Genomic DNA, 16,371 nt, shown 5'->3' on the forward strand with positions numbered 1-16,371 from the left:
CGGCGGCGCGTGGTGTGATGGCGCGTCAGCGATCAGCAGCTCCCATTAGCATAGGCCGCCCCGCCCCGCGCCCCCACATTGGAATATTCATGAGGGGGCGGGGCCGGCGGGGCGCGGGCTGCGCAGCGCCAAGCACGGCGGCCGACGGACACGCGTGGGACCGCGGCGATCGCTGCCCACAGAAGACCTGCCTCTGCCGGGCCGCCCAGCCCGGCTGAAGGAGGGGGAAGGCCTGGTGGGAGGCGGCGGCGGCGGAGGTCAGAGGAAGGGGTTTGTCCTCCCCCCATTAGCATCTCCGTCCCTCCGCAGCTCCCCACGGACCCTCACCTACTGAGGGGCCAGACCCGATACCCGTTCCCACCAGGAACAGGAGCAACTGCCAGGCTTCTTTTACTTAAAAAAAAAAAAGTAAATTTTATTCAAGAAAAACAAAAGACACGCCACCCTCCCCACCGGACGGACCTGGCTCCACAGTTAAAAACGCAGGGCATTTCCCTTCCCAAAGGTCACAGCGCCCCCAGCCCGGCACAGAGCACCTGCATCTCAGGTCCCCCTGCAATCCGCCTCTGGTGCAAGTTCATCGACGACCATGGGAAAATGCAGGGTTGCTGTGCCGGGTCCCAGGGCCAGCCCCTGGTCCCTGCTCCCGCTGCAGCCCAGATAACCCTGTGGAGGGTCGCAGCCTCCTGGCTGGCTCCCTCCCTGCATCAGCCCTGCTGTCCCCACATGCCTGTAGCTGGCTGTCCCCGCAGAGATGGGGGCAGGACGGCGTGGACAGGGTGTGGGGTGCAGGACAGGCGTACAGGGGTTCAGGGCGCACCTTCAGCATCAGCAGTGCTTGCACTAGGGGCACACATCAGCTGCAAAGAGGGCCAAGAGCTGAAATCCCTCCCTCCCAAAAATTCACTGCATGTTTGCCTCCCTGCGGGGATGCCCTGCGGTAGCTGCCCAGGAGAGTGGGATGCCATCGAGCTGGGAAACGGTGCCATCGGCCTTTTCAACCATGGCTGGCCCATGAAACACACGTTGCTTGGTAAAACAGCTGCTGGAAAGAGGGGAGAGCTGATCCTGCAGAGGTAGCAGCGGGGCAGAGACCAGGTATAACCGGGTGGGCGGGGTGCCAATGAGATCACCGTCTTAAAAAAAAAAACAACCAAAAACCCCAAAACTGAGAGAAGCAGCATTGCTCATGAGGCTGTTTGGCATGACGCGCTCCCCAACTCACCCATGGTGGAGGAGGCACGTTCAGCATGGGACGCCCTGTGCTGCGGAGGGGAGGGCTCCGCCGCAGCGTGTCCCCCTCACCCTACCCCACCACGGGTGGCAGCACCCCGACCAGCCCAGGGAATGGCCCCGCTGCCTTCCTGTCTGTGCTTTGGTTCTGTGGAAGGGGTACCCCACTTCAGCTCCTCCCAGCCCCACTGGGGCAACCTACCAGCACGACCACCCAACCCCTGCTGAACGAAAGGGAAAGGCAACAAAACAAAACCCACGGCACAAATGGAAAGGGGACCACTGGGCACCGGCCCAAGGCCACCAAGAGCGAGGGACCTGCTCCACATCCCGGCGGCATTGCCCCTGCCGCGAGGCACAAGCCCCCCCATGCTACAGCTCCGACTGTGAGCGGGAGATGCGCGGGCCCTTGCGGATCTCCTTCCGCTTCTCCTCCTTCTTCCTCCGCTTCTCCTCCTCCCGCAGTGCCTTCTGGAAGGTGTCAGCGCTGGGGAAAAACTGCGGGGTGACAGCGGGGGGTCAGCATGGGGGAGCCCCTGCAGCCTCCCAGAGGCACAACCCCCTCAAACCCACCGACGCCGACACAAAAGCCCTGCGGTGCCAGGGGTCTTGAGATCAGATGCAGCACAAGGCGAAGGGGCCCCAGCGTTCCCATGGGGCAGGTGGTCACAGGAGGGGGGGAGATGACACTGGGTGCCCAAAGCCGACCGCAGCCCAGCTGGGGAATTCAACATGCGTGTTTCAGCCATGCTTCCTCTGTGCTGGGGTTTTTTGGCCGTTCCCCACCAAGCCACCCACTCCCTTCCCCAGCTGGCCGCCTGGAGCTGTGACAGAAAGAGGGAGGGATGGGGAAGCAGGTCGAGCTGCTGGCTTTGCCATCTTACCTCAGAGTGGTCCGTTTTAAAGGGATTGCGGTAATCGGCCGATTTCTCGCTGATTCCCAGCTCCTGAGCCATCTGCAGAGCAAAGCGGAGACCGCGTCGGGGAGCGGTGCCTCCCACCCACATCCCCCCCTTGCAACCAGGGTCCCCTTCTCCCCACCAGCCCCCTCTACACTCTTCCCCTATCCCTCAGCCCAAGGACAATCCTCAGACATGGGGTATGCTCCCCCTGCCCTCCTTTTACTCTAAAAACCTCACCCCCAAGCCCCAGCAGCAGAGAGGGGACAGGGTGGGGGGGACCAGGAGCCGTACCAGCCCCAGGACCTGGGAGTGGGGTCCCTGCTCAAACACGCCCGTCAGGTTGCAGAAGCCAATGCCCCAGCGGATGAGGCTGTTCCAGTTGGAGTTGCGGTCGAAGTAGTGGTGCACGATCTTGGGGAAGCGCAGGACGACGTCTCCGAAGAAGGCAGTGTTCTCCACCACATGGGAGTATGCTGTGGGGACAGCCATCAGCCCCATCGGCACACATGTCCCATTCCACTAGCACCTACATCCCCACCAGGAGGTGAGGAGGCTGAGGGCAAACGGGTAGGCTCCCCAGTACAAACTGGTCAGAGGCAGCAATAGGGTCTCCGACAGACAAGGGACCAGTCCAGGTCTGGTCTGGGTACAGAGGGGTTTTGTACCTACCCTGGCACCAGGCCCAGGAGGAATGTTGGCGATGCACCAGAGTACTAGAAAAGGGAGGGGGATAAGGACTGGAGAGGACCTACCATCCTTTATCTTCTCATCCTGAGGGAAAGGCCCGTCAGGAGGCACATCAGCAGCAATGAGCACAGCCCGGGAGTCCTCCAGCACCTGCCAGAGCCCTTGGTTACTGCCCCATCCTGCTGGCCCCTCCCTGTACCCCAGGGGTGCTGTCCCAGCCGCTCTGCTTTGCAGCCCCACAGCATCCTCCCTTCAGGTCCTACAGCCCACCCGCCCACCCAGCTCTTCTCTTTCACCCCTCGGCTCTCCCTGCTTCTGCCCACCCTCCCCAGACCCATGGCACACCGAGCTGGCCCGTGCTATGGCTCACTTTGAAGAGTCCCTTGAGCATGATGTCAATGATTTTGTACTGCTGGTTGACATCATTGAGCTCGATCAGGTTCTTCAGGGCGTTCATCTGGTCCTTGCGCTTCACCTCAAACAGCTTCTTATCTGCACTGCCATCAAGGGCACCACCGGGATGCTCCTACCATGCTCCCACTCTCTCCCTCCACCAGCCATCCCGCACCATCCCTGTCCCCTCAGTTCTCCACAGGGTGCCTGAGGGCTGGGCGGGAGTGCCTAAGCCAGGATGAAACGTGGGTTTCCAACCCAGACTTTGCCCAGACACCCCAGCAGGGCACTTAACAACACTGGGCACTCATGGAGAGCTTTCTACTTGCCAGCCCCTGCTCTGGCTGATGGGCTGGAGGATGAACGTTAACTCCCACCTTCCTCATACATGTCTCCACAAGCACACGTATTAAATATCTTTTCATAATTTGCCTGTTTGCCAGGGGATGCCACTGTGTGCTGGGAAGGGCTTGCATTAGCCCTTCCTAGCACACGATAAACACCCACGACGCAGAGTGAGTGCTGCAAGCCCAGGAGCCCTCTCCCATCATCCCAGCTGGTGACCCCAAAGCACCAAGACCTGCAGGCATGCTCTGCCACCCGGCTGGCCATGCCACTCCCGAGAGCGGACCGGGATACATGCTTGGCACCCAGCATGCTGGAGCAGAAAGGAAAAGCACCATGCTTGGGAGAACACTAGGCACCGCTGGAAAACCCACCTCCGCTCCTGCACCGAGCCGGGCACTTGGTTAGCAAACCCAGGAGCTCGGCTAAAGCCCTCTACAGAAGACCAAGGAGGTAACTGCCCAGTGGTTCTGGGTCTTCTCTCTTCCACCCCCCTGTGACCCTTTCTGTGGTCTCTGACCCTTTCCCTGCATGCGAGCTCCCTCCAGCCTCAGCAGGCACAAGGGTGTACGCAGGGCATGAGAGGCAGGCCGCAGAGAAGGATACAGATTTCCAAGCCAGAGTCCACCCTCTGTTTTTCCAGGTCTGCGAAGCTACCCCGGGACAGCAGCAGAGCCAGCAGAAAGGGGCAGATGAAGAGAAAATCCATGTCGGCTGCCGCAGCCTGGAACAAAATGGACCAACAAAACCAATGACCAGTGAGGAGACTTACCAAAGAGAGAAGTCACATGAGCCTCTCAAGACTGAGGGCACATCGCCCTTGGCACCAGGGTTCTTGCCCGTCTCTCCCTTGTCCCCACAAGGGGTTTGAAGGAGACAGTGGTCAGAGCAGGGCCATGGGGCGATGTTGCAGCCAGCCCGCTCTCCCCTGTGAGAGAAACCCTGCTTTCCCCCTCCCCTCTACCTGCCTCCTCTGCTGCTGGGCACCGGCTGGGCCCCCAGGGATCTGACTGAGCACTGACCCAGCAGAAAAATTAAGTCCTACCCCTTTTCCCAAAAATAACAGCCAGCATTTTGCTGGGTTGGCAAGTTAGAGCAGCCCAGCAACCAAAGCAGCAGGGCCGAAGGGAGAAGAAGGTGGATCGCTGAAGGGCTGAAGTCTACCTCTCCTTCAAGCACCAGGCTTGACCATCTCACTTCACCTCTTGGGATGCTGGTACCTGGACACTTCCCCTTGTTACAAGCTGGGTACCAGCTGCGAGCCACACACCAAGAAGCAGCAGTTGGGTGACCTGGTGGTAACTCCCCCCTTGCCCCAAGCATGTCCCTCCCCAGGTGGAGCCTGAGACTCTGCAGAGATGTGGTTGAGCAGAGCTGCTCCAGGCCACGAGGATCCCTCAGATAGAGGCAAGGTGCAGAAGAGAGACTAGAAGAAAAGGTCCTTGAGAACAAGGACCCTGGTCTCTGGGCAGCCTAGACCTCGAAAAGGAGAGCATTACCTCAGACTCCAGGCAGCAGGACATGAGGCAGCCTGTCCACAGGGAGGAGGTTTCTGCAGAGCCAAGCAGCGGCCACCAGCAATTACAGAAGCAGCAGCAACTCCTTCAAAGGCATTCCCCGAGCCACCTCCCGCTCCCGAACTGTCCTTGCCCTGCCGCCCCACTCCCCTCCCAAGCCTGAGCTCACCTGCCTGGCCGAGCCTCTCTCTGCGATGCCCTAACACTGGAACAGAAACAAATCCCTTCTTCACACCAAAGCTAGGGGTTTTTTTCTTGTTGGGTTTTTTTTTTTTTTTACAAATACAATTTGTTCAACCTCAGGCCCATGAGCAAGACGGAGCAGGCAGCACCGGCAGCTCTCCCAGCCCTGTGAGGAGGATGAGCAGTAGCTCCCCCTCCCACCACACACCTCCTGCCGCCAAGGCTGAGCCCAGCGCCCTCACACCCCCAGCATGGGCAGGGAAACAGCATCAGGCAAACACAAGAAACCTTCTGCATTAATTTGTTGTTGTGCTTTGCAAAAGGCAGTGCCCCTGGAAGGGAACAAATGAGAGTAATGACAACCAACATTACAGAGGAAGATATGGCTGCCCCCGGTGTGGGCTCAGCATCAGGTCCTGTGTTTCGGACGCAATGCAAAGCCAGGACAGCAGCACAAGCCTCCCACGCCAGGCCCAGGGTCTGCCCCCTCTGTCCACTGTGGTGTGAGGCTTAAGCCATATTCCAGCCACCCTGAAGGCTGCAAAGCACACTGACATGCTGAGGATGTAAGGAGAAATTCTCCAGCTTGGGCAAGCAGATGCTCTGCTGGACCCACCAGCCTGACCAGCTTCCAAAAGACTGCTTCACCCTGCCAAAAACCATGACCCAAAGACCTGAGGCCTGGCTCAGCAAGGGGGTGCAGGTTCCCCTTCTGCAGAGCCCCCCACAGCTGCTCGCTCCCTCCCAAACTCTTGGGGAGGAGGAAGAACAGCAACTCAAAAGCACAAACTGTGACTGCCCTGGGACCCAGGCTCCTGTTTGCCCCTCAGATGGGACACACGGCTGTAAGGACCAGGCTACCTATTGGCCATGCTCATGGAGAATCGGAGAGAGACGTTGGAGGCAGCTGGTGACCTCCAGACCAGGCTGAAAGGCAAAGAGCAGAAATGCTGCCCGCAACAGCTCCACCACGCTGCCCACAGCAGCCCCAGTGTGCCCGGTCAGGGAAGGGGCTCCCACATCTCCCACTTCCAACACAGGAGCCAGGTGGCTGGGGGATGCCCCGTGGCTGCTCTGAGGAAGAAGATGTTGAGCTGCAAAAAAACCTGCTCAGGCAGCAGCAGAGCAAAACACGGCTCTCAGCGAAAGCAGTTGCCGGCCAGCTGGTTGCTGCAGCAGAAAGCTCACCAGCCTGCCTGGCTGCCCCCAAGTCTTGGAACAAAGATGGGCTTTTCCAGAGACACAACAGCAGATGCTGTGGTATAGATGGTTAGTGTTTTCGATGAAAATGTTTTTAATGACTTTACAAATCCTCCTGCAGCAGCCCTACAGACTGTGCCATGCGACAAGGTCATAAGACGTGGACTGGAGAACCAACCATGCCATACCAGAAGCCCATCACCTTTTCATCTGACCCCTTCCCTGCTGACACTCATTCCCACATCGAAGCTACTGACCGTTGTCCATCAGGGCTGAAACACCCCAGTGCAAATGAAACAGGAGCCAGTTGTTGCCCTTGCCCATAGGGAAAGTGAGGCTGCTGGTGCCACGTGACACCAGCTTGCACTTATTTCCCTTCACTGCCCTGCCCATTTCACCCCATCTTAATAGCAGAGGACATTCCCTCCTCCCCAGGCTGGACTGTGAAAGCGCAGGGATGCCAAAGCTTCTTGCAGATGTTCCTCCATGCTTTCCCCACGAACCCTCCCTTGTGTCTTCACACCCTCTGAGGAACGAGATGAGACAGAAACACCGCAGAGCTGCTCCTCTCTTTGCTCCCCGCTCCTCCCTGCACTGATCCCTGGCAGCTCTGCTCGGTGCTCCCAGAGCAGTCTGGGGAGCCAGGGCCTGGCCTGATGCTGCAGATGGGAAGGAGTTTCCACCAATATTCCCTTGCAGCCCCGGCCAGCTGGTTGCTTCAGCAGAAAGCCCACCAGTCTGTCTGGCTGTCTCCCATCCTCTTAATTTAGACGTGTTTTTCCAAAGGCATGACAACAGATGCTGTGTTATAGATGGTTAGTACTTCCCATTAAAATGTTTTTAATGACTTTATAAATTCTCCTGCAGGAGCCCCATCTGAACAGAGCATCCCCAGGATTTATTCACTTAATGAACTGGCAAGGCAGAGCCACGCTACCACGCTTCGGTTCTCAGGAGGGACTTTCACAGGACCTCCTTCCCCTCCACAGGGCACTGAAACGCAGGGGGAAAAGCTTGCCCCAGGAGCACACTGTGGCAAAACAAGGAATGAAAACTCTCTGTCCCATGAATACATCCCGAGCCACTCCCCCGACAACCAGATGAGGATTGTCACAGCTGAACCAAAAGCTTCAGAAGTGAAACCTGGGCTGCTCAGACTTCTGCTAGGACATTTCTATAAAAGGCTTACAGGATCAGCTGCTTCAGTGAAACAACGGCCGTTTACATCTGCTTGCCTCCAAAGTCCCTTAACCACCAAAACCAGAGCTCCCGGACCATAGCGACAGCCACCAGCCGGGGTTAGGCAGCCCTGACCAAAACCAGCGAGCTGCTGTGATTCCCACCAGGGACGGGTCCGTCCCGATCCCCTTCGTCCCTCCCGTCCTGCTGGGGGGGTCGGCGGCACCCCGAGGGGCTCAGGCGGCCGCGGGCACAGGGAGACGGGGACTCTCTTTCAAGCACTGCTGAAAGTAAAGGCAATCGCACGGGGACAGAGGCGTGGAAAGAGGATTAGCCGAGACTATCCCGCTGGGAAACCCACCCAGAGCCGTGTCAAGTGGACGCAGCAGGCAGCACGCGAGGGGATGAAAACCCACGGGCGGAGGGGAGGGCTGCCTGCCTCCCCGTGCTGCCGGCGGGCTGCTCCTCACCCGGCTCCGACACGGGGCTCCGGCAAGGGCGAGGAGGAGGAGGAGGAAGGAGAGCCGGCGGCGATGGCAGAGCCCTTCGGGCAAGGGCAAAGCCGTTTAGCCAAAGGTCCAGCGAGGCACCCGCGGGGCCGCACTGCCCGCCCCGCTCACCGGCCGCCCCGGCTCCATGGGCGGGCTCCCCTCCCTCCCTCCCGGGCCTCACTCCGGCAGCGGCCGGCGGGAAAGGGGGCAGCGGCCACCCCCGTCCTGCCCCCGTCTCCACCCGCCCCTCCTGCCCCGCCACGGCCCGCTGAGACCCCCGGGGAGGGGAGAGCTCCGGCTGCCCCCCGCAGGCTGCCCCGCCGGGGCCGGGCCCCCCCTCACCTGCGGGCCGGGTACCGGGGCCGGGATGGGCGCTCACGCCCGCCGCGCTGCCATGCCGCCGCCGCCGCCGCTTCCCCGCCCCGCCTCGCCGTGTCACTTCCTGAGCTCCCGCCCCGCCCCGGCCCGGCCCCGGCCCCGGGGGGGCTCCCGCAGGCGGTGCGGGGCCGGGGCAAGCCGGCAGCCGGGCCCCGCTCCCTCGCCCGGCGGGGCCGCGCCCGCCGCTCTGCCCCGCGGCCGGAGGGTTCGCCCGGGCTCTGCAGGGAAGGGGCCTCGTTAGCAACAGCCCCGGCGGGAAGGCGGGCGGGGGCTGGAGCCTCAGGGAGCGCCCGTGACCTGGAAGAAGTCTCCTCTTCCCCGTGGGACAGGCAGCACGTCTCCTTCCCCAGGGGTGCTGGCTGAGCCCCCCCCACCCCCGCCAGCCCCGAGGAAAGGGGCCACCCGCAGCACCGCCAGCCGGGGCAGGAGAGCCCAGCGCCTCTTCCAGAGCACCCGCCACCCGCACACGACATGCCTTTTCACCAGGCAGTTCTGCATTTTGATAACTGAAGAGCATCAACCAAGCTTCATCCCACACAGAAAAGGAAACGAGAAGCCATTTCAGTAACCAGGCTTTATAAACGGTCTTCAACAGACCTTTTTTTCTGAAAACGGGCTACAAATTATTTCCTTCATCCATCTTCTGTCTACTGCTCACTGGGAATAAAAGGCAGGATGGAGTCTCCTGTTCCATTCTTGCCTTGCTCCTCTGCTGTGTGCACCGTTTCTTCTCATTTCAGTCTCCAATGTGCGACAGGGACACTGCCACACTGCCCAGAAATCTGTCATTGACAGCATGAGTGGAAACTGAACAGAAGGCACGGCTGAAACTCCAGCATGCTACAGGAATTCCCCCATTTGACACAATGCTGACAGGAGATTTTCATTTCTAAAGCAACCCTCCCCCAGGCCACGGACACACACCCACCCCCACCCCACCCCACCCCCAACACATGTGAGAAACACCACTGGAGGTGAACCTGAAGAAAGTTCTTTCTCAACAAAACTGATGTCAAAGCTGATGTCCCCTGAGGACATCGTGTCTTCCATGTTCGTGACTATCTTACTCAGGTAGCCACCACTGCGGCACCTTCCTAACAACCAAGATTTGAATGCCTTTTTGAATGTGGAAAAGCCAGAAGTGAGAAGCAACTTTAGCAATGTAACAAGACCTCCTGTCCACCTTCCCTCACCCCTGTGCAGACAAGCAAAGGCAGTGAAGAGGAACTTCGCAGGGCTGGATGGTGTCTTCCTGGAGAACTTGCGCTCTGAGTGTCCCACCACAGAGCAGCAGTATCACATTGGGGGTAAGCTCGAGGACAAGCTACTCCTCACAGATAACAAACACCTCATGTACCCTGCACATGGCTGATGTCACTGTCCCACAATGGAGGAAGTCCCCACCCCAACCGGAAATCACTGCTGGGGCCACTTCCATCACTGCTACCTGTCTGACGCAATGTGGCATGATGAAAACAGGAAGGGAAAAGCAGACAGTTTGAGAAATAAACGACTATTGCATCAGATGCCCTCTTTCTCCACAACTAATCTAGGAGCGGCCCCTGCCTCCATCCCCAGAGGAGGATTCAGCTCTCAGCAGGGGACTCTAAGGCCAAGCAGAACAAAATTGAGTAACTCAGCAGTTTCCAAATGCTCACTGTACTTTGAAAGTGCTCGAGTCATCTTTGAGTTTCCACGACTTCATGGGCATACTGGTGCTAGTTAGCACGCAGACAGAGGTTAAGGGATTGTTCATCCTCCAGGGAAATCAATAGAAGGATCGATACTGCTTTGAAGTCACAGACTCTCCGGCCTGGTCCCCTTTCATCAGATCACCTCCGCCATATAGATGAATGCAATCCCAGCACAGAGACCCATCCTTCATCCCAAATGTCTCCTCATTTTCCCAAATGTCTTCTCAAATTTGGGGATGATGAAGTCTTTCATCCCAAAGTTAGGCAAGTGTAGCAACCACTCAGAGTTTTTCCAATTCTGTTTGCCTTCAGCTGGAACAAGGGAAGGAGCAGCAGATTAAATATCCCTTCCACCTCTGTTACACCTACTACTCTCACATCACCTATCAAAGGCATCTGCCCAGCAAAGGATACACAATGTCCTGATGTTTTACACATGTGGTCCTCTGTCCCAGGAGGCGCTCCAGCAAGGTCTGAATGGTCCCTGACTGCTCTGGCTCCACCTGGCAATGGCTGCTCTGAACCTGAGCAGTCAGAAGAAAGAATGATTTCCAGACCAACAGGAAACTGTTGGGCTTGTTCCTTCACACCTCCCCCCTCATCTCCACACAGAGCAATGAGACCTTCAAACTCTGAACCAGGGAGGGGGGGATCAAGGGGTCACCCAATATGATGACACAGTTTAGGCAGCCGCTAGCATCACTCCCTTTCCGATTTCACTGTACGCCCCTCAAGGCAGTAGGCCAAGATAACACCTGCAGGATTCCTCTTCATCTTGCTACAACCTCCTCAAAGGAAGTTTATGGCTCCCCATCAAAGGCTAAAGCAAACCCCCAGGGATTCCCTTCTCCTTTTTCTAGACAGTCACCGCCCTCTTACCTGACAAAGGAAGAGGTGAAGAGCACGAGACGTGGCCTCAGGCAGCTCTGCTAAATTGGCTTCCGCTGCCTCCTGGAGAATCTGACTAATTTCTTTTTGAGAAATAATATTGCTGCTCTGATATCTCAGAAACTTGAACAAAGAGAAAAATAGAGGCATTAAGTAGCGAAAGACCCACAGACTCCAACAGTGACCCATCTCCTGGAAAGACCTCTTCTATAATGGGATGCTGCAGCACCTTAACCACAGACCTGGTTTTTATACCACTTCTGATAGAACCAGTGCAAATATATGTGTTGATGGTGCTCTGATTTATAACCAGACTTATTTTGGTTTAGGCCAGGAAGGAACTAAAATAAACCAGGTAACCTTTTAAAAGTGAAATAAGAATGGCAAGTATTCACAGACCCATCTTGTATTTGGAGGGGGAAGGTTCACATTAATAACCCCTTCCTCTCATCCACTGCCATGAGGGCTTTATCTTCAGTATTTCTGCTGGGTAGGACCACATTCCCTCTCTTGCTTGTGGGCCCCACGTACATCACAGTAGTAGAAAATGGTAACTCCCTGCCCTGAAAAGTCAGGTAAGGTCAAAGACAGGGAGACCAGCTGTGATGCCAAGCAGAGCTCTGCTCTCCAGAGAGCCCCAGCATGCTCCCTGACTGGTGACAGCAGTTGCATGTTCTCTGTAGGTTTCCTCTCTCCTCCCCAGGGGTCCTGGATGATATAAATAAATGCTACCAACACCAGAAGAACAGGATGTGCTCACTAACAGTGGTCAGTTTCTACAGGGTGTGGAAGGGAAGTTCACTTGAAAGTATCATTATTATAGGGCACGAATATAGTGCCAGACAAAGCCACAGCAATCTCTGAGATTGCACGTGTACAGGGGGTAAGTTCCGACAACCAACCCACACGCACTGTACCAACATACTGGAAAAAATGGAGAACAGCCTGCCCTTCCCCTGCTCACCAAAGTCATCAGCCTGAGAACTTCTGGCTGCAGAAAGGACTTCTGGGCCCAATTGAGTAGTGTGAAGAGCAGGAATCGGTGCCAGGGCTGTGAAGCAACATGTAGAGCTGGGAGAGAAGGAGACGCCAATCAAAGACAGCTTTAAAATCGGCCAAGTGACAAGCTGGACCCCCATAAGGACAGTCTTCAATACTGACCCCAGGTTTTCTCTTCTAGACCCCACACTGTGAAACACTAAGGGGATATTTTGCTCTGTTCTTACTTGCTTTTTAATCTGGGCAAGAGTTTAGTCATAAGGACAAAAGCTTAATAGCTTTTTAAAACAGAAAATACCTTTTGTCCATCTTTGTGCTGGTACAGAAAGAGAAACCTTCTCCTGGGGTACATGTCATAAAATAGTAAGGGGATATCTTTAGCCCAGGGTTTTAAATACCCTCTGGTTTCAATATGAGGACAAGTTTCCTGACCACGGGTTTTATTTAGCTGCAGAATACCCTTTGGGGAATGAAGAAAGTCCTATAACATAAGCTGCACAAACTGAGCCTGGGTCTGCATCAGAGAGCATACTATGGGGACCAGCCAGGCTGATGGCAGCAATGCAAACAATCAGTAGAGAAAATATTCTTAATAAGGAACATATATGACAAACAGCGGTAAGGCTCAAGGTCACCATCTATGACGGCATAAAGTCTCTCACTGAATGCTGAAGTTAAGTGTTACTACCTTGTATTTACTGCAGGTTAGGAGTATGGGATGTACAACTACAACAGGTCAGCTGATGTAAGTTGTTATACCATGGCATTTCACCAGTGTTTTAGAAAGGTCCCTCTTCCACTGGCAGTCATGTAACCTCCCGATTGCTACTACGATAATCTTTTCTATGGGAAAACAACACTCAAAAATCACGTAGAAATGCTTGGAGGGTATCTTTTTGCTGGTAGAAATGAGAAGGTACCAGCACTGTGCACTGAGCCTGCTCTGCACATCTGGAAAAAACAGGACCAAGAGAGGATTTTAGGAAGCCTCAAATGAGGCAACTCCTAGAGGCAGAGTCCAGGCCACATTCCTTGCAGCGTTCTTGCATCTTTCAGTCAAACATAGCTATGACCCTCATTCTGCTTGGAATAAGGAGACTCCTGTTATCACTGTTGTGAACTTCTGCACCACAGCAAGAATTTAGGCAGCCAAAGTGACAGGTTCAGCTGTTGCTGAAGCAGCATTTCATTAGCTTAATCCCAAATCAGCAGAACCTCCTCATAACATGCCACCTTTTTTTTTTTTTAACCCAGCCTTTTAATAGCCTCCCTTCAGCTACTGGCTGTCATTCACCTGCAGTATTACATCTTCATTCAACCGCTTCCTCTCTCCCACCAGAGTCCCTTTTATCTGGTGTTCATTCACTCCATCCCCTTCTCGCTTAGTGCTTAAATGACTGAATTGAAGAGGTCAGGTTACAGAGAACTTTGTTTTAAGATCAGAGCCAGTACCTGGACTCTGGCAGGAGGCTGACAACAAGCAGAAGGGTCTGTTCTTACCCTCCACTGTACAAGGCTGTCATATGACGTTATACTGCCAACATGGTATACATTAGGTCTGACATGGACTCTGAAAACCAAGGTCTTCATATGCCCCTGGATATCTAGAATGTCCATCTTCCATTCCCTAAGGCTGCCTAGTACCCAGTTCTCCCTTCCCCTCCCTCAGGGCCAAACTGTCACCAACACTGTCCGTGTGGAAGATACATCATATTCAGATCCTCCCTCCCCTATATTTATGGTCTAAAGGTTTGCTACAATTGGCCTGGAAGTGAAAGACTATTCCTATACTTCTTCCATTCCTAAACCTTTCATTCTTACCATATTGGGGGGTGGGGAACGATTTTTTTTGTCCTGGAAAGCATCTTGGTGTCAAGAGCCAAAGTGAGGGCTCATGCCTCCAGGAGAGCCAGGCACTGTGATTTCATCCCACAAAGCACATAATTAACTTTAGGCATACAAATAATTTTTCTTATTGGGCATAAACTCATTAAGCATCTGCATAGAGATCAAAGAGCTCAAAAATCACTGCAGAAGGGAAACCCAGGAGGAGAAAGAGCAGGAAGACTTTACCAACATCCTGGTTCTTCACATACAGGTATTCCACTAAGGTTTCCAGGAAGGCAACCACAGCTTGAGAGAGCACAAAGTCTTTCTGGAACACCAAGAGGGGGAAAAAAAGAAGAAAAAAACCCCACCAGTCAACAGCTATTGCAAGAGGAAAATTCATAAAGTGGCAGGATCTGAAGAGCATGCAGCACAGGAAAATAACACGCTTCATCTACTTCATGGGATGCAACGTGCTGCAAATTATCTGTCACGTCAAGGAGTCAGACAAAGGCATGACTACTTATTCTGAGACTAAAAAAAATTAAGTAACAGCCTCCAAAGAATGAAGATGGGAGTTCAACATTGCTTGAGAACGTTAAATGTAAGCCAATGTACTACCCCTGGAACCCAACTTGAGCAAGTTAAATGTACAGCGGTGTACTACTCCCAAAAGCACCTTACCAGGGACATGGGAAAGGGGCTGGGATTTGTTACTCTTTTCCCACCTCTGTCCCTATGGGTGTGGTGTCCCTGAAGAGCAGGAGATGGAAAAACAGATCGTCATTAGTACACAGAATTTCAGCTATCCAGTTCAGCAGCAGGGAGTACCGCATAGCTTGATTTACCTTCTTTCTCACTGCGCCATGCTGCAGCATGAGCATTTTCCCTCCTCCTCATCACATGTCTGCAAGGGGTGGAAAATGCAGCCAAAAAAAAAAAAAAAAGGCAGCTCCTTGGGTTTTGCAACAGGGTAGTTTCTCCTCAGGTTAGTGCACCTGCTTGAAGCCCAACACTAGTGTTGTTTCAAAAGTTGTATTTTCTATACCTGCAACTGGACATGCACCAAAAGGTTCTGCAGACTGACAACAAGCGAGAAGACCTGCTGCACGGCAAGGGGGTGCAAGGCAGCATCCTGCAGTGAAGGCAGCTGTGGTCGCGTAGCACCTTCGGCTGTGTTTTCACCAACAATCACCAGCAGAGAGGAGGAGAAGTTCTGTTGCAGGACAGCTCTCAGGAACTGCATGATGCTCACTAGACAGGGAGTCGCTTATTAGTGTGTGTCAGTGTTTTCCTCTCCCCTGTCCTGTGTGTGGTTAGCATGGGAGAGGGTGAGGAGAGAAAATTTGGGCTTAAGGGCCCACTGGCATTGCCCAGCAGCTGCTGACAGCTGCACACAGGAATGACAACATGAGTTCCCTTGTTTGTCTCCTCCCTATGAGACACTATCCCCGTCCATGCTCAGTTCCAGATGTTACCACCAACCTCCAAGAAAGATTTGACCAAACACAGCAGAACTCCAGAGAGTTCCCTTTTGCCCTTTCTCACCACCAGTTACATACTCCCAAAGCCAAATGGACCAAAGCTTCCAGATTCCCACCAGCACCTCCCCCATCCCATTCCATAGTCACCAGTTCTCCCTTGCTGCCTGTAACATGGTACTAGCAGCTGCTTCCAGTCAGATGCGAAATACCTAACAGCAGGATTGGCTTCTTCTTCCTGAAGATGACTGCATTCAGGACTTCTGTTACATCTAGAGACAGTGTCTGGTGAACCTAGAGGAGAATGAAATAGAAAATTAAAAACAGTGCTGGTTTGGACTAGGTAAAAAGCTCCCTTACATACTTTCAGTCCTTAGACACTACCCCACAATGACCACTGCAAAACAAGGGAACAGCAACAGGGGTTTACCAGTCTGACCCAGAAGGGAGAGTCACATCACTGGGTCTTCAAGTTTCACTCACCGCCAGTTGCCAGCCCTGCACAGCTTCCAAACTACAGTGCGACTTGCTTGCCTGTCTCGCTCTCACTACTCCCTGCAGGCCCTCTGGCACATGGCTGGCAGACTGCCGAGCACATGGAGCAGCAGGAACAGCCATCACCAAACATGGCTCTACCGTAGCCACACAGCCAGGCAGCAAGACTGAGGAGCCAGGCAGCCAAAAGCCAGCAGTGACAAGAATCTCTCCTTACTTGCTGGAGCTGGGAAGCCTGCAGAGAGCCCAGGGCTAGGAACTACGTTATGGGTGAAAGAAGCAGAGGAGGTTAGGGACTTGGGAACGAAGGGAAACAGGAAAGGTGGGCTTGACAGGGCAGTCTGCAATACACTGATTCCCTCACAGAGCAGCCATCCATCAGCGATGGCATGAAGCCTCACAGAGCCCCAGAAGGGTTCAAGCTCTTCAGTGAGGCAGAGTTGGCATGGGAGGGCAGGCATAAGGACCACAGGGCTGAT

The 16,371-nt window shown here is 54.7% G+C and overlaps 2 protein-coding genes across 3 annotated transcripts in view; both read right to left on the bottom strand.

Moving 5' to 3' along the window:
- Window positions 1-385: 385 nt before the first annotated feature.
- CCDC134 (coiled-coil domain containing 134) lies at window positions 386-8,597 on the bottom strand. Of its 2 annotated transcripts, none has more exons than XM_074871025.1 (7): window positions 8,473-8,597; window positions 4,167-4,284; window positions 3,193-3,314; window positions 2,888-2,972; window positions 2,439-2,608; window positions 2,118-2,189; window positions 386-1,731 (listed from the first exon to the last, which is right to left on the bottom strand). In XM_074871025.1, exons 2-7 carry the CDS (start codon window positions 4,267-4,269, stop codon window positions 1,606-1,608), a joined length of 678 nt encoding a protein of 225 aa, XP_074727126.1. In that variant the 5' UTR covers window positions 4,270-4,284; window positions 8,473-8,597; the 3' UTR covers window positions 386-1,605. The 2 variants fall into 2 exon arrangements, with proteins under 2 accessions (XP_074727126.1, XP_074727125.1); XM_074871024.1 differs by having other exon boundaries at window positions 2,427-2,608.
- A 470-nt stretch (window positions 8,598-9,067) lies between these two features.
- The window catches only part of MEI1 (meiotic double-stranded break formation protein 1), a 39,073-nt gene continuing 31,769 nt past the window's right edge, over window positions 9,068-16,371 (bottom strand). Inside the window, exons 25-31 of the mRNA XM_074870251.1 lie at window positions 15,610-15,691; window positions 14,965-15,170; window positions 14,163-14,244; window positions 12,055-12,161; window positions 11,082-11,213; window positions 10,617-10,726; window positions 9,068-9,290 (exon numbers count right to left, since the gene is read on the bottom strand). Coding sequence (XP_074726352.1) covers window positions 9,245-9,290; window positions 10,617-10,726; window positions 11,082-11,213; window positions 12,055-12,161; window positions 14,163-14,244; window positions 14,965-15,170; window positions 15,610-15,691 — 765 coding nt within the window. The 3' untranslated portion in view covers window positions 9,068-9,244. The remainder of the gene's footprint in view (window positions 9,291-10,616; window positions 10,727-11,081; window positions 11,214-12,054; window positions 12,162-14,162; window positions 14,245-14,964; window positions 15,171-15,609; window positions 15,692-16,371) is intronic.

The sequence above is a fragment of the Strix uralensis genome, chromosome 5 (genome assembly GCF_047716275.1).
Source record: "Strix uralensis isolate ZFMK-TIS-50842 chromosome 5, bStrUra1, whole genome shotgun sequence".
Lineage (NCBI taxonomy): Eukaryota > Metazoa > Chordata > Aves > Strigiformes > Strigidae > Strix > Strix uralensis.